General features: G+C 40.4%; 1 protein-coding gene across 2 annotated transcripts in view; it reads right to left on the reverse strand.

Moving 5' to 3' along the window:
- LOC103371009 (phosphofurin acidic cluster sorting protein 2) overlaps positions 1-19,338 on the reverse strand; it is a 53,441-nt gene extending 34,103 nt beyond the window's left edge. For both annotated transcript variants that reach the window (XM_008300323.1, XM_008300253.1), the window contains exon 1: positions 19,031-19,338. In XM_008300323.1, coding sequence (XP_008298545.1) covers positions 19,031-19,242 — 212 coding nt within the window. In that variant the 5' untranslated portion in view covers positions 19,243-19,338. The remainder of the gene's footprint in view (positions 1-19,030) is intronic.
- Positions 19,339-22,144: the final 2,806 nt, after the last annotated feature.

Genomic DNA, 22,144 nt, shown 5'->3' on the forward strand with positions numbered 1-22,144 from the left:
GAAAGGTTCCAGAAGACACCCTTGAAGTTCACGTCTGAAAACGAGGAAGATAAAAAAAACTAACAAAAAAGCCCTGAGCAAAGCAAGATTCAATTCCCTGTTTCTTTTACAATTATACAAGTATCCAAGGCCTTTAAATATCTCACTTCCTTTCACCTGCATCAGCTCCCCCCAAAACTTCCCTCTTCAGTGTGACACTCTGTAAAAAGTCAACAACGCTCAAGCCAAGTTTGCTAAACTTCCTCCTGACCCACTTTTCCCCCCAACAGTCCTGCTGCAGTAAATTGTGATCAGTCTGAGCCAGATTCAAATGGAGGAAGAAAGACAAAGCAAACAAATAGCTATCCAATCACCCACTTTCCTTGAGAGCCACTCCGCTACACTCACTGACTTCATTGAGGCACTCCCTTGCTTGGCAAGTATGATTCACAAAGACTCAACAAGTTCAAGTACAGAGAAAATTGTGGTGTTGCAGACGGCAACGATGGGAAGGCTGTTTATAAATGAATACTGTGGGGGTGTAATATGGCACATACTGTATTGTAACCGACTGTATTTAGATCAAACTTGGGTTCCTTGTTACCCATGAAAATTTAAAAGGTAGAAATGTAATTTCTGCAAAATTATAAACAATAAATTGAAACAATTTATAAAGCTGCAAAAGAGAGTTTAGGTTCAAAGGGTTCAACAGCATTCCATTCAGAAACTGAATATAAACAATATCATTGGTCAACAGTCATTAAGCTGATGTTTATATGACTTTCATATGACTCAGTATTTTTTTCATTTTCAATCCCAGCTTCACATGGTTTGTTCAAATTTCTCATTGACAAAATGACCAACATAGAAGGAAAAGGAAGGAAACTAGCTTGTGTACACTAGACTCCAGGGGGAAGTTTATCCAGACAGCTGAAAGAATATATATTTAATGATGACAATATCAAATTTTCAACAACATGAATAGGCTGGGAACTCGGTGTTCCGGTACACAATCTCCCTTCGGCCCAAATAGGTGATGCTGTAATTCTACTACATTTTACTGGAAGCAATTGAGCGCAAATTGCTAATCCACTTGGCTGCACAATTACCTAAGTTACCTTGTGTGTGTTAGAGTAACAATTGCAAATCTATTTGAGGCTGAAGTAATTAAATGTTAAACCTTGACGGCAGTGCATGGATTGAGCTTTCCTTATTGTGAGGATGAGTCACCAGTGAGCCACAGCTCTCTGTTATTGAGGGAGGGAGGGGACACAGAGGAGGGCTTGATGGTTTAACAACATCTCTATCCCATCACAGCTAGCTCTCTCGCACTCTCTCTGTAGACTCTGATTCACATTTAATTAAAAAGGCTGCAGGCACTGACGGGGTCACCTCGGGTACCAGGGATTTTTATTTTTTTTTATTAGACAGAGGTGTTATGGCCACTCCTGCCTGCCACTGTGTTGTGCTGTAAGTGAAACTCACGGCCATCTGTTCTGGCTAGATGCCAGGCTATCCCTGTGCTCGTATCCTTTGCCAGTTCACTCTGCCACCCAAACTTTAGCGACGGACCAGGTGTTGCATGAAAGCACTAATCATTGCGCTAAAATAGCAGGCATTCAATGGGTCAAGGATAATTCAACTAGTTTTAGAAAGGATCGCCAGTATTGCTATGCTGCGTGTCTGTGATTACAGAATTTGCAGAAGGGGGTGGGGGGTGGTATTTGTGGTGTGGTCTCCCCTCCAGTCAGCAGACGTTGGCACACACTCAAGATCAAAATAAGGGCTCGCAGAAGCCCTTCAAAAGATACATTAATCCTCCATTTTGGCTTGTCATTCCCACATTCCCAGAGAGACCCTGGGGTGGGATCACAGAAAACCTCCCTGCGCCAAACAGCACCAAAACAAAACAGTGTTATCAATCCATAGAGAAGGCTGGATGGGGGGAGAATCTATGCAGCCGTCTCCAGTTAGATATTTCTGCAAAGAGGCGGTGGGAAGCGAAGATAAGTGATACATTTTCTGTCTGTTTCTCAGTTGATAAGAACCCACAGGGGAAAATCCCTCTTTCAGTTTCAGTGCTTGTCCTGGTTAAGCTAACAAACTGCCTGCTAAGCTCTTCTGATTGGGGTTATCATTGTTATAGACTGAGTTTATTGATCCTCACATGCACGTTAGAACCCTGGTCATAAATTCTTTGCTGGTTTTGACCACACTCAGGACACATCGGTGGGGAGAGAAGTTACAGCCTCCAAAATGACTGTAAAGTTGCATCAACACGTCTACAAAAAGTGTTTCAATACAAATCTTTACGCTTCTGAAGGTAAAGTTTATTGCAGTGCTTCTATTTCAAGTTTCTGTTTGACTATAAATCATCAGCATCTACAAAACCTTTGACATAATGTCTTCGTAGTCAAACACACACAGACGACACAAGTGTGCTTGCATTAACTCAGGCTACACCTACATGATGTTTTATTCCTGATCAACAATATGTAAATTATTATTTTTCAATTCACAGAAACTAGAAAAAAAAAAGAAAAGAAAGAAAAAAGACGAAAACAATTTTCAAATTGACTTCCACATGTGTGTTGTTTTCTTTTACAATGATATAAACCAGACAAAATCAGCAGATCCTTACATGTAAAAAGAAAAACAAAACAGGTGTCAGGCATATTTACAAAGGTTGGGTCTATTAACAGCCTGGATGACTATCAGATCAATCTTTTTTTGCTTTTTTTTTTTTTTAAAAAAACAATTTCAAATAAAATATTTAAAAGTATGTTACTTTGGTTCTGATGCAACCACTTTTTCTCTGTCTGTGGTCACTGCTCTCTGGCTTCAAGCAATGTCACACTCATCTGATTGGTTGCATGTCACAAGTATTAGCCAATCAACACTGAAGAATAAATGTTTAAAAAAAAAAAGTATTTTGGAGTTGGAGTTGGTGTTATTCTATATTTTTCACACCAATATTTGAATTTTCACTAAAAATATCAGAATATCTGTCTGCTTGATTACAAATAAACAATATCAGCCCTTATAAAATAAAAAATAAAAAATCAGTCCACCCCTATTTCCATACCTGATAAACACCTCAGACCTTACTGTTGATGGACTGATGAATGAATCTAAGTAACAGTACTGACTATTTACATTTCAAATCAAGCAATTATCTGATTTAAAATCACATTTTGAAAACAACGCAATTAGAAAATCACAAAGGCTACAATTAAGGTTATAGTAGCTATTGAGTCATGAGATTAATGCTGAAATTTAGCGTTATTTGTTTAAGGCAGACTGAAGCCTCTAACGGTTGTTTGTGCTTTCCCATTGAATAATTAATAATATGGAGTTCAGGCATGCAGTCTGTGGTTCAACTGACAGTGGCCCTGTCCCATGATTTAAAAGCTGCACCTCGTACATTTTCCAACATGTCTGACCCAGGAGTTAAACTGTTCTGTCAATGATTTTAAAAATTCATGTCCATCACGTTTTAAATGTCTTTCACGGTGAATGTTGAACTGAAGCTTGACTTCAAATCAAATTGCAACACCTGTCACAAAAATCATAGTTACATGTTCAGTTCAAATGGCTCAGCCCTAGTTTCTAGATTCACTCAGTTCAATTTTCACCTTTAACACAGGGAGGGGACTAATAAAGCTCAGCTCAAATTGTGCCATGTGCAGAGGCCAAGCCGGCCCCGAGGCAATGCAGTAGTCAGAATCGTGTCCTCCCACCGGCTAATTAAAAGTAAACAGCAAATCTTTTCCCAGATGACATCTCCTATTACTGACATGAGCACATAAAGCAACTGTGTAATATGTCAAAATGAACAGTTATTGACTGCTCTGATGGTGAGCATCCAGTAGGTGTCTGAGCGCTGCACAGCTAATAGGTTTACTCTATATGGCATCACTCCCGGCAGCATGAGTAGCGCTGCTCCATCTAAGCCCATTAGTGTGTTCAGGTCACTCGCTGTACCATTACTAACTGTTGACCTTTTTTGCCTCTAAAGAAAAGCAGGGCCATTAGATTACAAGGGCATCTCCACCTTTTAGATTAAACACACTGCTTCCAGTGACATGCTGGCGTTATTACGGAAAACAAAACTAAGCAGGCGGCAAATGCTTCCTGTTGTGTCAAAATAAGTTCATACAAGCAACACTGTCATTACAGCTTAATTCCTATCCTATCTTTTAAAACTTGTTCATCACTGCCTTAATCTGGGCTAACCAAGGCACTACATGCATGCAGGCTAATATACTTTAAAACGGTGAAAATCTACGGGCCACATCAAAACAGAATCACTAAGACTTTCAGTTCAATCCTTCAAAGATAGCAATACATCACTTTATCTAGGCTGTACTATTTTATACATTTTAAACATCATCTTTTCGTATATTCTTGGATGGAAAAGTAACTGACAACTACTGTTGAAATCACCGTGTTATAAAAGACGGTCTGTCTGTAGCTAATGAACAGATCCTTTCACGTTTATCTGTGCTGGTCAAACAAAGCGACTTATCAGGAAGCGCACTCAAAGAGCTGAGGTCAAATATTTGGTTTCAGATAAGAATCCTGTGATTTTGGGTTATACGAGGGTTATACATCATCTTATCTGGGCTGCTTCATCCATTTTCTGTTAAATAATAAAAAAAATAGAGAAAGAAAGAAAGAAACGCAACGACGGCTTTCAATTTTCAATTAAGTTTTAAAACTTTTTCGAAAACACACACCAGTCTTTTCACAAGTAAATAAGGAAACAGTTGTGAAATGATGTCTTTCTATCTTTTCTCTTCCAATGCAGACGGAGTAACTTGGCCCACCTGTATCAAAGCGAAGCTGGAACATCAGAGGAAACCAAATCAATTGCGGGAGGTGGATTAAAGGTGGAAGTCAGGGACACGCATATTCTGCACAGAGAATAATCCTTTTTGTTACCCCCTTTCTGACCTCACCCTCCCCTGAGTCAGGCCGGCTTTTCTTTAACGCACACACACGGGGCCTCACAAAGGTTTCTCTGGAGTCGGGTCTCAAAGAAGACTTTTGGCCAGGCACCAAGCTTCAGTCACTCGCTGCTTTGAGTTTGACTCTTTGGTAAAATGATATGTCTGTCTGGAGACTGCCTTTGTGACAGCACACACAGTTTATTTTACACTGACATCAAAAGATATTTAAAAAATGTAAACCCGGAATCTGAAATCCCAGAGTCCTGAGCCTCGGCATCAGATGATGTGACCGAAAGCGTCTGAGGGAATAATCATTTAAGTCGAAGGCAAGAACACTGAGACCTTCGACGTTTTTCACTGCTGATTTGATGTTTTTGAACATTCCTGGGGGAAAAAAAAAAAAAACAACAGAACAAAAGGGGCGATTCCCCTACAGAGCTGTCTTCATGTTATAAGATGGAAGCCTTCGAAACTATATGCATTCACTGTTTCCACAATGATAAGTGCCTGTCGAAAACTGTATAGGAACTATTCAGCTTACTATGTTAAAAATACATCAAGCAATACATAGATATCTCAAACATCAATAAAAAGTGTTTCTGGCCTGAACCGGTGTTCACTTTGTTTTCGTCAACATCTTCCAAAGCCATTCGGCCAAGATGTGCTGCCATGTAAGAGTACATGGGGCTACTATCACTGTGCTATTCCTGGACATTTCTGTGATAGCAGCATCTCAAATAACCTGGTGATAGAAACACTCTTAAGTTTAAGTGCCTACAAAGAGACAGCAGCTACAGCAGCCATGGCAAAAGTTTCAAGGATGGAAAAACCCCTGTGTTAAGATATGGTGCTTACACAGAGTGGATGTCGTCGGGTTGTCAGCTTTTTTCGTGTTTTACCAAAGCGTGTTTGGGAGTACTGAAACATCAGTAGCATACGCGAGCAAAAAGCATCCCAACAAAAACAGGACCATCAAAAGGTTCACAGTGCAAATGTGGAGATTACAAACGAATGTGGACGGCACCGAAAGAGAGGCCAGCAAACTCTCTGAATTTAACGTTATGCTGCCTAAACAAAAACACACTTTTGTAATTCTTTTCCCCTGGTCAGCATTCTAGTTGATGTTTTGCCAGTTCCATGCCCTCGGATCACTGCACAGCAATTGTCAGAGGCACAAAGCAGGAGGAAGTGGTGGATGGAGGATGAGTGATGTAACAGAGTGCTGAATGAAAAAGGGACTGTCTATGTTTGGTATGTGCTGGGGGGCTTCCAAGCTACAGAGAAAAAAAAAAAAAAAAAACATACTTCAAGTAATGCTTTTAGTGCTTTCAGTGTGCTACTTCTCGCATCTTCTGCTTGAGATGTGAATGCAGTGACATTCTTTTAATAAAGCATGCTTGAACATAATGCTCTGCATGAAATTCTTATGGAAGCTGTGTATGGTACTGGCTTGCATGGCCTCACAAAAAAAAAAAAGCTTTTCTGTGCAGTCAAGGCCCTTGCTAAGGGAAACCATGGCACTTTGTTCTTTAATAATGCTATTATTTGTTCATGTCTAGTTGCATAATTCAGCCTAAATAAAGGGTACGCTAGTCTAAAAGCTACTTCTTTTGAATATTTCATTCACTTACAACAAAAACAAGGACAAGCCTATAAATGGTGAGAGATAGCCTTTGGAACTACTGCGGTTTATTTAGGCAGCAAAACACTGAAGTTTCCTTTTGTTCTTAGCTTTTCAGTCAAAAACAAAGAGGAAAAGCACAAAGCACAGCCTTGGATTCTTGAAGCTATACCCTGACACCACCTACGTAACTAGTTCTAATTAAAATAAAACTGAGGGGGAAGACAGTAGAGTAATTTGGAAGTAGCTAAATTAATTTTTGGGTCCAACGTATATGAGATGATGAATACTAATCCTAAACGCTGAATGGATCAGTTTTAACAAGTTCACATAGTAGGATGTGCCATAGGAGCTTAGCCTGCACTTAGGCTTGCATGCAAAAGCTATTTTAGCCCCCAAATATCTAGTTATGTGTGCCAGATGGCCATATGCTGGTTGGGCTTTAATTCCCTGAATGAAATCTTCTCATGGTCACAGTGAAAGAGCAGGAAGAGGCTGTGACCAGGGTAAACAAAGAGAACAAGAGGAAACCATTAATTTGGCAAAACCTGATTTCTGTGACTATTTAGTCTGTGTGACACAAAACCTATTGGTGATGAAAGCAACAGAACAGATAAAAAACAAAATAAAAATATGAACAGAATAGTTACAGGAGGGTTTGTGAAATGCCAGAGAGGTTTTAATGCTGCATTCATGGGCTTTAGATGGGGTATGATGTGTTTCCATTCTATTTTGACTTGTCAGAGGTCAGCATCGGGACAGAAATGACAAATATATCTTTTAATCTTCTATAGTTGAAACAATTAAAAATTCACACCAGACATTAATTCTCATAATACAAAACAACAGATGGTGCGCACTCATTAATCAAAACACGATACAAAATATTTTGTAATGAGATGGCAGCTTAAGCTTGACCAGAAGTGAGTTGATTAAGCTAAACAGCATCCCTACAATGCAATGCAGACAAAGGCCCTAAATCTTTTCAATATCAAACACTAAACCACTGCATGCATAGAGCCTTACTCATCGTGCACTGATGTGAGTAACAATTGTTTTTACGGTGGTAAAAATATCAAGCAACTAAGGAAACATCTCAAACTTGTCCTGTAGCATAATCAACAGGGTGGGAGGCTTTTTTTTTTTTTTTTTTGGAAAATCTCCAATTTCTCCTCTCTCCATCTGTATTCTTAGTGTGCTCCAACAGCTATTTAGCCATTTTGGCAAAATGAACAACATCCTTGTCAATCTTGTATATCTTTGGACTGCTGGAGGAAACACGAGCGCCCAAGAAAACCCACACAGACTCGGGGAACACAAGAAAACACACACACACACACACACACACACACACACACACACACACAGATTCAAAACTTATGATCAGTTTCAGTGTGTCTTACAATTTAATGATGAAAAGATCTATTGTATCCCTATCATGAAACACAACAGGGGAACAGGCACTAGACTGTACAGGGAAGTGTACAACAGGAGAAATTATTTTAACAAGACTTAAAGAAAAGGAATGAATATCCCACATTCAACACACAGTTTGTGTTATTGCTAAGGTGGATTTTGGCTTTATTGGGTGGCTGGTCCATAGTGAAATTTGAAACAACAGGGTAGGCAAGACAGGTGTCCTCACTCAGGTATGAAAGCATCCTGAGAGATGTGTTATGAAAAGAAAAGCAGATAAGGGAGGAGATAAACCGGTTGTTTCCGAGAATGCGAGGGGACGTAATAGCTGCGCTCATAACGGTCATAATACTCTGTAATAGGGTTTTTGTGAAGTCCCAGAGCCGTGGTAGAATCTGACTGTTGTTGGGATTACCAGCACATTTCATTTAATTCTACACGGGACTGGTGCATTACAGCTCAATGCTGGATTTTATTTCCGTTTGGTGCTGTAAGCCAGTGCTTTCCCTCAAATACTCATTTAAAAAAAAAAGATTTTTATCTCTGAAGTGCGAATTAGAGGCTTGACCAGTACGCTCTTGTTATGTGGGTGGTTCGGTAGACTCCTCTCTGATAATGAAGGGTAGCGAGTTGTGTCTGTTTCCTATCGGCAAATATGGGGCGGACGGGAAAAGCCTTGTTGGAGGTGAAACAAAAAACGCTAAGTCTGCTGTTCAGTGCCAACATGAAAGGCAAGAATAAGACAAACCTGTTTCTGTATTTCATTACCAAGTCGTGTACAGACCGAGAAAGAGCTTCTCCCGGTTCTGCTGGCACTACATTAACAAAACAGTCTTAAACTTAAGGTACGCATGTTAACACAAGCCAGTGACAAGATTTGTGAGTCAGCAAACAAAAGCCCTCTATTATATTTCAGCATGATCTCTCCTCTTTAAACAAATGCTTTCAGCTGCACAAGCTCCCACTGAGGTCTGTCAGGCTACTTTAGCTTCTCATTCAGTTCTGCAGCTACTTTAATACCAATTAAAAACACAACCCCCGTGTTGCATTCACACCTCAGTGATCTGACAGTAGTTTTCAGGAACTCAGTGCATGGTTGTCATCCTTTGTTGCTGTTTCTGCAGCGGTAAACAGCTCTTTTGTCTCTGCCCCGACCGCAAACTGATGAGGTCAGCAGGCCAATGTTTGTAGTGGATACGCAAGACATGATCAAACCAGACATGGCATGTTTACAGGCAATATTAGAGCTAAAGCAGGCTACCTTGACCACATCGCCTTCAGCACATCATAACAGAGACAACAAGACAGGTAGTGTTTCCCCTGCATGCAGAAAAATTATGAAATTATTAGTGTAGCTACTGTAACCTACATCTTCTTAATAAAGGTAGGTCTTTAAGCTCCTGCATGCTGTATGCAAAGACTTCTCAAGGAGTCTCCAGTATCTAGTCCAACAGACACAAGTGAATCCTGAGTGTCACTGCCTTTGACAATGTTATGACTGAACTTTAAAATCCTATTAAGGTGGATGGTCTGCCTGACAGGAATGTTCCTTCGCTCTGAGTCTACTGGTAGGATCAAAAGATCAAGAGCAAAGCCTCATTTAAAACAATCTCTTTGTCTACCCTACTGACCAGGAAAATTCAAACACAGTCGCAGAAACCAAACACTGAACAAAATCTCATGTTTTCACTGGTAAAGCGAGGGAAGTTTCCTCTCGTTTGGAGAAAAAAAAGCACATCAGTTGCTTTGCTGCCAGAGACGGATGAATAATTATGATACACAATATGTATGATTCTGTAGGGAAATCAGTTCCAATAGCTGTCCCAGTAAGTCATGACAGTGAACCAGTACAAATGCAGGACCTCCCTTAAGTGAAAGGCAGCCAACATTAAGACATCGGTACTTCCCATGCTGTGACAAGTTAAAATGTCTCCTGTGAAAAAGGGCTATACTGAGCTGAATAGCTGTGATAATCATTTTCCCACTTATTGTGAAGCCTTACTTGCAAAGAAATATTTGGAAGTGCAAAACGGCATGAATAAATTAAAACATACAGAGTATGTCGGAGTCTTGTATTTATAGCTTGCAGAGCTTATGTAAGCACTTGCAAAAAAAAATAAATAAAGAAAAAATAAAAAACAGCCCAAATCACAGCAGATGATTCATCTTAAAAAGCCACGATGAATGAGCTGGATAGTGAAAGGATGAAAATGCAGTGAAAGGAATGGCAAGGAAAGCCTGCCAGACCTCTGCACTGACCCCTGGGAGCATTGACATATCTGAACATCTGTAGCTCCTGGCAAGTCAGAACGGGCTCAATCCCAGTTTGCACGAAATACTGTAAATCGTAGGCTTCTAGTTCACGTTCATGCAATTTTATGATCTACCAGCTCGCAGACATGAGACAATGTCAAGTCATATGGATATGAATGAACAGAATTATTTTTTCCAGGTTCTTGGCTCAAGTCTCGTTAAAATGTATTTACTGATAGAAATGTAACAGTCAGCAATAGCTACATACCTAATCCTCTTTCCTAGGGCTGCACTGTTAATTGAATATTAATCACGATTTTGGCTCCCCACAGTCAAATGAACATGTTCGACTGCAATGTTAACATTTAAAATGTGTTCACTGCTCATGAAACACGGATGTAGATAAAATCACTTGGTTTCAGCTCAGTTAAATCTGACATGAGGACGCCTTTTGTCATTGGTTCCAAAGTAATTTTTGGTAACAAACCTGAATTGCTGCAATAAATGAGTGGGAAGACAAGAGGTTTACTGTGCACAGCCACCTAGCTAGCATCATGGACAAATGTGATGTGGCTTCAGTTTAGGATGCTCTAATTTCAGGTGAAAAGGAACTTTATTTTGAGTCTAATTTTGATGTGTACATAGCAGGAATGCAGCTCAACATGCAAATAAAAGCAGTACTCTGTGTATTTAGGCGAGACAGTGCAATAAATCAGTAATTATGATAATAATCCGCATCTCAATTTTGATCAAAATAATTTTTTAAAATACTTTTTCATAGACATATGGTGCCACTGTTAAGCTTTAGACTAAGCTTTAGCTTTATGAACAAGTCTGCCCTTTAACTCAGCCACCACAATCTGTTTGCTCTCATATGTAATAAGAGATTTTAGAAATGCTCTCAGCTGCCTGTAAACAAAAAGTAATGCTTCTATTAGGTTTCTACTGATGCTTCACATCTGTACTTAGTTCTATGGTCAAGAGGTAAATGCACCAGATATGGTGCTATGATGGCTCAAGTCTAGAAAATATTGCTTTAGGAAGCAAGGTTGTGTGTTGTCACCGGTAATGATACTAGATGGACTCCAGCTGACAAAGAGGCTTTCCAAAACTGCACTCTGACTCAAAACTATTTTCTGCAATGTAGACAACACTTCCAGAAAGAAAAATGGTAGGTCCACTGTCAACTGGGGACTATGCAATCGATAAATGTGCAGTGGTCAGCATCAGCAAATATCATTTCAAGAGATAAAAATGATCAAGCTTAATAAACAAGCAACACATTGCCACGTGTGCCTATTATCATATGTAACAGCGCTGATAAAACAACCAGTGCATGGAATTTTACAGTTTTGGCCATGGTACTTGAAATGAACAATTGCAGTATGAAAGTACTTGGTGACTACTCCTCCCTGTTCACCCCCACTGGCTTAATATGTCCAAATGACTAATGGACTGAGCGTATCCAGGCTCCAGCTTCTCCAGAGATTTTGTACACGGATCTTGCTTTTCTCTATCCGTGCAGTAGTAATTTCAACATCACTGATGCCAAGGTGAGTGAAAATGGAGAGGTGAGGCTCATTAGGCTGACACTGTATGAAGTGAAATAACAAGGACAGTAAAAAAGAAAAAAACAGAATGTGAAAATAGCTACTGTAGAGATGGACAGCTTTCCCCTCCCCCCCTCCACCGAAAAGAAACACCAAGGCTGAAATAAACTGAGTCCCTATTCAGGTCAGTGGGAGAAGAAGATCATTTGTAAGTTGCTAAAGAATAATTGATACAGCCTGTGAAATGTAGATGAGAGAAGTTAAAACAGCCTTTTTTATTTAATTTTAAAGATGAACCCTACACTGAATTATCGAAAGATCCTTTGTGCGATGGGTTGTTACATGGCAGGATGAAACACATTTAAAAATGAACTGCAGCCGTTGCCAGTCAAGTCTTGTTATGGACCAAATGTTTTTTCCACTGGACATGTTTACTGGATTGCATTTTAGACAACAATCTGACTTAATTTCTTTCCATGAATCCATCAAAACCTTGAAACAAAAAGAAGAGGGTGACAAAATTTTACTGTGGGTCAATTCAGCAAAGACACATGGACAAAAACACGACTCCAGACAGTTCAGTCTCCTTAATCTGTGATTAGACAAGTGGGCAGGGCATCCAGCTCAATGCTATTTGAGAGTTGACACTCAAGGGACTGCCATGTCCTCAACCAAAGAGCAAAGACAAAGATGTTGATTCTTTTCTGTGGATATTATTTAGCTGAGACAAGGGCAAGAGGTCAGTTAGGTTTATGAGCAACAGAGAGATTACAGAGATCCTCTATGGTGGTTGTCATGAGTAAAACGACTTCAAGTAGGATAAACATAACCACACATAGCCTGTCTGTGTTAGTTTACAAGAGCAGACTTTGCTCGAATGTTGTTCAGGATCTCTGACTGTTGCGATGACAGTGCTTCATGTTTTCAAATTGTCTGTCATGTGATCTCATTCATCCACATCATAGGTGTTTTGTATCTCAAATAATGGTCTCTGTGTTGGTGCTGGCACATACAGCTCAGGAAATGCCTGAATGGGAGAGGTGGGAAATAAACAGAGCAAGAACAAGAGAGAAAATACGAGTTAAGGGATATTGTCCCCGATGTGCATATTTTGACAGGATCCTCCCTGTATCAGGACAGTTTCCTCGCCTCACTTGCTGGCTCAGGAAGTTGAATCTCTTCACTCACTGAGACCCCAGTATACGCCCACACAAGAATCTGGCTTTTCTCCCATTCTGAGGTCCAGGCAGGGGGAAACAAACCTTTCTTCCCTTTGTGAGGAATTCAACATGAGCATTCAGCACATGCCTGTTCACTGCAGAGCTCGGGGCCAGTTCAGCAAAAACTTTTCAACAGGATGGGCAATCCACAGCTTTAATTCTGCCCCCCTTTCCACAGAGCAGGTTGTTAGTCAACAACAGAGTGCAGAAGGGGGCCGAAAGCAGACGGAGGCAGCCTGACTTCAGCTGCACCAGCAGCTCGCCAGTTGCCAGGAATGTGAAATGTTTCCCAAGGAAATTCCTCCTCCTCCAGGAAAGCAGGGAAGGAAACCAAGAGAATTTTGACACATTTCAGGCAGTGGGAGTAAGCATGAAAAGGAGGGGAGAGAAGGTGCTGATTGGTCTACTGTTAGTAAAGCGTGTGAACAGCATGGTGGAGCATGGAGCCAAGTTAAGACGCAATTACATTTAAGGACGGCATAAAACAAAAGGAAACTACATCAGTTATGAATAATACCAAAATCTGAAATATACCGATCAGCCACAACATTACAACAACTGATGAGGTGACATGAATAATGTTTATCATTTCATTCTGATTCTTTCTGCTGAAAAACCTTGGATCCTGACAATCATGTGGATATGACTTTGACCCGTATGACTCACCTAAACATTGCAGACCAAGCACACACACAATCCATTTCTCTACACTGACTCTAATAAAGAATAAGTTGCAGATAAAATGTCTGTGTGCAGCCTTGTCAGTTCCTGGCTGACTCTCAGTGAGATGTTATCCCTTCAAATAACATTATCAGCACTGGGGCACTCTCATTTATCCATAGTACGGGTATCTACCTAAGTACCAGGACCTGAAGCCAAATGCTGCTACTCTAGTATGGCTCGTGCATTAATGTCAAGTAAATTCAGGAACGATTCTTTAACATAACAGCTTAGCTCATTAAAAAAACATTGATCATTACATTATTATCATGTGCTAATGATATTTTCTGTATTTTTTTCCAAATCCTTCACTTTAAAAAACATGGAGCTTAACATTAAAAACATGCCTCATCAAGTAAAATAGGAGAGAAATATATCAAACTGTCAAGGTCTTGAAAACTGAGCACCTATTTGACTTTGACATTGCACCATTGTTTGTGTATTGTTTTTTATGGATGTATTGCCTTTATTGTATTTTCTGCTCTGTGCTGCCTCTTGGCCACGTCGTTATTGTAAATGAGAATCTCTTCTCAATTAACCCACCTGGTTAAATAAAGGAAAAATAAATAAATAAAATAAAATAAACCAACACTGCCAGTTCTGTACCTGTAATTACAACATGAGTCCTCAATTCTGTTGCCAGACAAAGATTGTAAACATGACGCAGACTTACATGGCGTGCTGTGTCACAATCCTGAAGGGCACTGGAGATGGCTGATGGGGCCTTGTTTATGATTCCAAAAGGAAGCAGAGGATTAAGCAGACAATGTCTGTGTGCAGCATCAGATTACCAGCTCCTCTTTTCCTGTTATGAAATCAGATTACTGCAGCTCCCCCACTTGGAGAAACAATATCCATGCCTTGAGATGAAGGGGTTATGGGGGTGAAAGGGTAAATTAAGTTTATATTATCTGACAGACAGACCTCCTTTATTTGTATCCTGATTTAATGGTTTCATCTTAGCTTGACAATTAAAAAAAAAAAAGAAAAGAAAAAAAAGACAAAATTAAATCAAAGAGATTAAGGCCATGGATGGTGCTGGAGATTGCACACTAACAGTTCAACCGTTATAGTAAACAGCATATGCATCACAGCATCAGGGATGTGCAAAAACTAGCTGATGACTTCATCTCCACTGACCTAGAACAAAGAAGACGCAATGTCACTCTGGTCCATGTCTGATTTTGTTTATGTTTATCTCCTACGTTTGCTGACATACAAAGCGCACATCAGTTTGATAGGCTATACAGAATTGGGGCAGCAGAAACAAACATCTGACCAGAGCCTGCAAAGTACACTCAATTACTGTCAAGATAAGGCTCTGCCACTCACGAGAGAATAAGGCCAGCTCGGGACTCACATGAATGAAACAGCCAGAAAGAAAGATGCTCTGCTCACCAGAGATAAACGTCAGAGGGAAAGAGCAAAGATGTTTTTTGGGTTTTTTTGTAGCGTGTGAACACACCTTTAAAAAACAAATTCACCTTTCTGAACCCAGAGAGTGAAACGTTTGGAGTAAAAAATAATATATCATGGACTGAAAAGTCCATGTGAAATAAATTTCTAGATCTTGGAAACATTTTTCAGTGACCCAAATAAGACAGTGTTTATTTTGAAAGCCTGCAAACTAGCTTTTGTACTCAATGAAGCCTGTATGGCAAACGTGACCAAATTGCTTGGCTGCTCCCATCACGTTAGCGACAAGGGTAAAGGTCACAACTCTTGACCCCAAGTTGTAATGAATCTTTGAACTTGGTACAAAGCCAACCATCTCATCCAGCTACACATTCTTTATTGTTAGAAGATAAACATAGCACCGTCCTGACCTCTGCATTAGTGTCATTCCTGCAAATACCACATCGCTCCATCAACAAATGCCTGCCTTGCCACAGATACAGGCAGGCTAGTTGGATTCCTGAACAGGCTGCTAAGGCCCCAGTATATACTGCAAAGTCATTAACGCTCATCATTTTTGCGGTATTTGCATGTTATTCCTATAAAATTGTAAAAAAAGCGGGAAATAATACAGTGAAAACAAAGCTATACCTAAATAGTGTGTCCATTACAAAACACATCTGAGTCAAACTGCCTACCAAAAGCATTTTAAACACCATATTTACTGTTAAAATCTACTTGTATGAATTATTTCCTACAATACAAAACATCCTTGGTTTATGGAAAGCGTTTAACTTGCAGATACGCAGGTTTACACTGCTACGGTAAAGGTAACCACATTAATAAGCATCTTTGTGTTAATTATATGCATGCAGCATCTTTTATCTTTTCCCAATTGAATCCTGTAAGCAGTATTTGAGAACACTTCTGGAGTCTTCTTGTGCACTTTGTGCCTCAGCTGTCTTTGGTTAGTCAGCAACAATACTAAGCATTGGTCAGCTATTTTTTTGAGCAAAGAATGGGGGAAAAGCTGGGTAGATTTCCTCTGTTCTCAGTGCCCCCTCCAGAGGTTTTGTGTTACTTTAGAAAACAAGGGAAAAAAACACCAGCTTATAAGAAATAAGCTGCAACACCAATACCACATGGTATTTGAAACATTGGAGGGTGGCAGACTGGCAGGCATGGCAGTACTGGAATCAAAACAATGCTTGTCCAACTGTTCCAACAGGCCTGTTAAGGATGGAGCTGCCACAACACTCGTCTGGCAGGTGGAAGAACCAGTCAAATACTGTATCGTGCATAGCAATAAAACCGCATTCAGATATAGCAAGCAATAGATAGTGTGATAGTAAAAAGCTCTTTGTCCGAGTAACAGGTCTGAAAAATATTTATATGACTTTAGCTTGATCCAGTGCACATAAAAAGAAATTGAAAAAAGGTTTTTGTCATAACTTTTCAAGCCATCATTTAGTGGCTTGACAGCAAAACTGTCAAGAGCTACAAATCCATGCTTACAGGGCCTACAAAAGCTGACAACATGTTTTCCATTGTGAATAAAACATCTTTCCCTTAGCATGGCTGCAGGGATCAGGATTCTTTACCATCTTGTAATTATTAACAAACAACAGCCGTGCGTGATGTTTCAGAGCGCCACAACAAAAAAAAGTCAATTGGTAACAGCCCTATGCCCTCATTTGGAAACTGTGCCACCTAGCTGGACACCCACACCCGCTAAAAGGCTTGTGGAGGAGCAAACAGCTGCACACAAAATGGCCCAGCCCCTGAAAGAATGCCAAGGCAGAATCCCCGAAACAGGCCCTGGGTTGGGCTCCACGCAGGACTTTTCACACCAAGCTAGGATAAAGGGGTCTAAAAACACATAAGCAAAAATAGGCATGGCAAATTACTCTGCAAAAGTGACCATATCTAACAGTAATTACAACGAGACTTTTCAGACTAGAGTGTAATAAATCACTAAGTGCATTTACTTCTACTGCATTACATATCAGATCCAACTAAATATCCCATACATTTGCAAGAAAGCAGCTACGACAGCCGTATGCTGAACAATGACTGGTAAACCTTTACTGTATGCCTCATTAATAATCCATTATCATCCTTGCCCGGACTCATCTTTAATACAGCACCTTGTATGTCATCCAGCACAGAGAAAGACAACAGTGTAGCGGCAGATACATGGGAAATCAATGCACCATGTATGATATGCTCTATAAAAGCACAGACATGTCCCCTGCTTTGTCTGCTCGCCAGTCTTAAAACTTAATAGATACAGTTATATGAAGCCTGCTTGTTGAAGTCTTATGGTAGAACACAACACTTACAGTCCCTGTGCGTGAAATGTATTCATTCTGACCCAGGAAAAATCTCACAAACATGCATGATCGTATAGCATTTGCAGTGAAACGTTAGATTAAAGACACAAATTCAAATTGTTCTTTCAAGAGCTGCAATGAAAAAAATATATAATGCAATCATATTTTCAGAATACAATAAAAAAAAAGATAGTGAGCTGTTCAATTACAAAGCAATGCTTTTACTTCAAAGACTATATTCAATTTCATTCCAGTTGGCTTCAAATCACTCAAGCTATCGCAGCCAGAACAGAACAATGTTCAATCGGGGGATTTGAAAGATCACCGTGACTGTAAATTATCCATGTTTTCCACATGCTATGATTCCATTCACACTTACATACCCATGCAGGCATTAAAGAGACAGCAGGCAAACAAACAAACACACACACACACACACACACACACACACATCGACTGTGGAGGAAACCCTCCCCTTGCAAGCCCACTTCTCTCCCAATGAGTGGAGCAGATCTAGGTCAAAGCTGATTAATGTGCCCACAGCTCCCGAGAGTTTTCTGGTCAGGTGGCAGCAATGCCTGCTCACTGACGATGAATACTAATGCAGAGTTTTGCTGAATATCTCTGCTGCAATTCCACATTAAAAGATGTCACAATAAACATTAGGGACAATGCGGAATTCTGCGAGTAAATTAGCATATACAACCGGGGACAATCAGAGCTGTTTGCGCTCTCGTTTTACCAGCTGCTTTGTCAACACCATGAGTAGTTTGTGTTCTGTGACCACACCGTCAACACTGAGCCAGAATGGGGTGCCTGGATATAAGCATAAAACAAACCCACATAAACTCGAAAATGATGTGGATTTCACACGGTCAGCCAGCCAGCCAGCTGTTGAACTGCCCGTTTCGCTCAGACAGCTCCTGACACACGGTGCTGCTTAAGGATGGGAAGGATGTCTGCTGCTCCTTATGAGACGAACGGCATCCGTGTCACTGTATTTATAGATAGTTATGTTGCTATTGGGTGGCATGCATTCCGTAAATCTGATCAAGCACAGGCCTACATGGACAAGAAATAGCTGCAAAGCTTCAACAGCCACAGCGCACAAGATAAACAGCAGCGAGCCCTCTGACTGATAAACTGGTTAGCTCAACTTTTGTTAGCTAGTTATCATAACGGTCGAAATAAAATTGAATACATCAACAACACTATTTACAGACTTGGAAACCTCGTCTAACCCATTAATGTCAGCTGAACACTTTTACTGATTTTAGCCGAAAACAAGGTAATTAGGAAAAATGAGAAATTACCAAATTGCATTTAGTACAAAACATTAAAGGAACTCGGAACACTAGTGCTATTTGCTAGGTAGCTTTAGCATTAGCCACCTTGCTAGTTAGCTCGCCAGTTAGCCAATCCACCAGTGTTTTGGAAATGTGTGGCAGCTCGTCCCTCCAGCCCGACGCTACAAGCCAGCGAGGGCGTTGTTGATCCAGCGTTAGCCGAGCATTTACTAAACGACAGGGTGATTTGCAAACATTGTGGTGTGTGGCATTTTTTACGCTAACATAACAATGTTAAACGTTACCTCGGAACGCAGCTTGGGGATGATCGGTCTATCTCCCAGGTCGCAAAGAGGTTCATGGGTACAGGCATGCTGCCGGAGCCCGAGCCCAGAACCACAGCCCCGGCTAACGCTCCGGTCGGGAGGCTTGTCGGTGCCGGTCCACCGCCGCCGCCGCTGCTCGGGTTCAGGAAAGCGGCCCGGACGCCTCCTCTCTCTACAGCCGCCGCCATCATCACCACCACTGCCTGGGGAGCAGCTCTAGCTAAGTGTCGGACGAACGCGAGAGCCGCTGAACTCTGTGCTGCCTGCTCCTGTTCCTCCAGACTCCCAGCTCCTCTACACCGACTGGAGATGCTGATAGGCGGGGCGGGGCCTGTCACTGCTGATAGGGGGCAGCACGTCCCCGCTGCGAGGGTGGGACGACCACAACATACTGCTGCTCTCCTTCTACGCGCTCATCTTAGCAGAGCTATGACCAAAAAATTATTTTGGAACATCTATTCTACACATTTAATTTGTAATAAAAAATACTGTAGGTTCTTAACCCTAATAATTTAAACTAGTCAGGTAAATTTGTACACAAAATAATGTTGTAGGGTCATAACTTTATTATTTTATTAATCAGGTAAATTTATATAATACATAATGTTGTAGGGTATGGAGTAGTATATAAATAAATAAATCAATAAAAGAAAAGGCTAATAAAAGTAGAAATATAAAGACAAATAAAGAAATAATAAAAAATAATACTATTTTTTATTATTTTAAAAATGTATTTGTTTATTTTTATTTTTTAGCGTTTTCATTTATTTTTTAAATGTAATTTTTATTTTTGCTTTTAAAACGTTTTTTAGATGTCGCTTTAAAAGCAAAGGAAATATGCACAGAAAAATATGCGCAGTAGGAATGTCATTGTGTGCTGGCCCAGAAGGAATAGTACGCAAGTACCGACTTGTGTCCTTGAGTATTGAAAAATGGCCTTGTGTTGACTTGGGACAGCCAAGTATCCCAGAATGCATTTTGCGCCACCAGTGATCCAAGCCGAGGAGAAAACTTTCAAAAGTAACACAAGTTTTTTTTGTAACTACTACTGTTATTGTGACACATAATGTAGTTTTAAGATTATTTTAGGCGAGAAAGCAGTGGTATAAACATCAAATCTGTGGTCAATGGATCAAGATAAAGCCTGCTTAAAATTTAGCTCCAACGATTTTCGGGGGGCTGCAAGGTGACGCAGCTGGTAGCACTGTTGCCTCGCAGCAAGCCGGTTTGCATCCTGGTGTGGACACCTGGGATCTTTCTGTGTGGCGTTTGCATGTGCTCCCCCCCACAGTCCAAAAACATGTTGAGGTTAATTGGTGATTCTAAATTGTCCGTAGGTGTGAATGTGAGTGTGCTTGGTTGTCTGTCTCTAAGTGTAACCCTGTGATAAACTGGTGACCTGTCCAGGGTGTCCCCTGCCTTCACCCTAAGTCAGCTGGGATAGGCTCCAGCCCCCCACGACCCAAGTGAGGATTGAGCGGTGTATAGATGATGGATGGATGGACAATTTCGGAGATGTGCCTGTCCTGGTTTGACAGCTGTGACAGCAGTCAGCGCTCGCAGTAGCCGCCGAGAGCAGCCTGATGTCGGCAAGTTTTTCTGAAATCTGCCGCTGGTTCTGACGGTTCCGTAGCAGTGGTACCTTGGTATGTCTGAATCATGTTCTTGTCTTCATCACCGGTAGTACCATTTTGCTCAAATCTTATGACTGTACCTGTGCATTGAAAATAAAATCTAAGTAATAGTTTATTGGAGGGACAGCTAGATAAACATCCTCCCTGACTGCTGGGAGACTCCACAGAACATGAGCAGCTCCATCCTGAACCTTCTGACAGAGCATCTTTAGCAGCATGATGCTGTTAATGGAAACTGATCAGCTCCACTAAAGAGCAACCATCAGAGCCAGCGGCAGATTTCACAAAGTCTTGCTGACATAAGACTGCTCTCGGTGGCTACTGTGAGCGCTGACCACACTCACAGCTGCTAAACGACTTTGGAGATGTGAGCGTCCCGGTTTGACTGTCACCGTCTGACCTTGATCCATTGACCACAGATTTGATGTTTATACCACTACGTTCTCACCTAAAATAATCTTAAAACTACATTACAATAACAGTGGTAGTTACAAAAAAAAAAACTTATGTTACCTTTGAAAGTTTTCTACTCGGCTTTTATCACTGGTGGCGCAAAATGCATTCTGGGATACTTGGCTGTCCCAAGTTTACACAAGGCTGTTTCTCAATACTCAAAGATACAAGTCCGTATTTGAGTACTATTCCTTCTACGCACAACGGCATTCCTTCTACGCACATTTTTCTGCGCATATTTCATTTGCTTTAAAGTGCTGTAAAAGCAAAGGAAATATGCGCAGAAAAATGTGCGCAGCAGGTATGTCGTTGTGCCCTTGCTTTTAAAGTGACATTATAAAAAAATGTAAATAAATACATTTTTAAAATAATAATGAATAAGAAAAAAAATACTAAATAATATGTAATAATAAATAAATAAACAAACAAACAATTTTTTTTTTTTATTATTTTATTAATTTGTCTTTATATTTGTACTTTTATTAGCCTTTTCTTTTATGGATTCATTTCTGATTAATATTGCTTCATGTTGCCACATTATTTATTTTTTAAAATTTCATTTATTCTTTTTTTCCACTTTTATTTTATTATTCTTTATTATTCTATTTTATTATTTTATTATTCCATTATTATTCTAATATAAGCAATATTGTGGCGTTAACTTGGAATTATAGGGCTACCTTGTACCTTAATATTTAAAATAGTTGGGTAACTTTTTGTATTAAATAATATTTGCCAATGTTCAGTGTCCTGCTCCTGCAGCAGCTCTGGAAAAGTTCAGCGCTAGCTGTCTGTCTGTCCACCTGGAATGATGTCATCTCCTCCAGCTGTATGGCCGACTGGGATGTTGTGGAGCCATGTTTCTGTTAAAGCAAACACACAGCAGTCTTTCCATTCGGTGCGGGCTTCTCCTAGCAAACGGAACTCGTCCAGCTTGTTGTGGAGGGAGCGGACATTGGAGAGTGAGAGCGACAGGACTGCTGGTCTGGAGGGGTTAGCCTTTAGC

Source organism: Stegastes partitus, unplaced genomic scaffold (assembly GCF_000690725.1).
Source record: "Stegastes partitus isolate 25-593 unplaced genomic scaffold, Stegastes_partitus-1.0.2 Scaffold1, whole genome shotgun sequence".
In the NCBI taxonomy this organism is placed as follows: Eukaryota; Metazoa; Chordata; class Actinopteri; family Pomacentridae; genus Stegastes; species Stegastes partitus.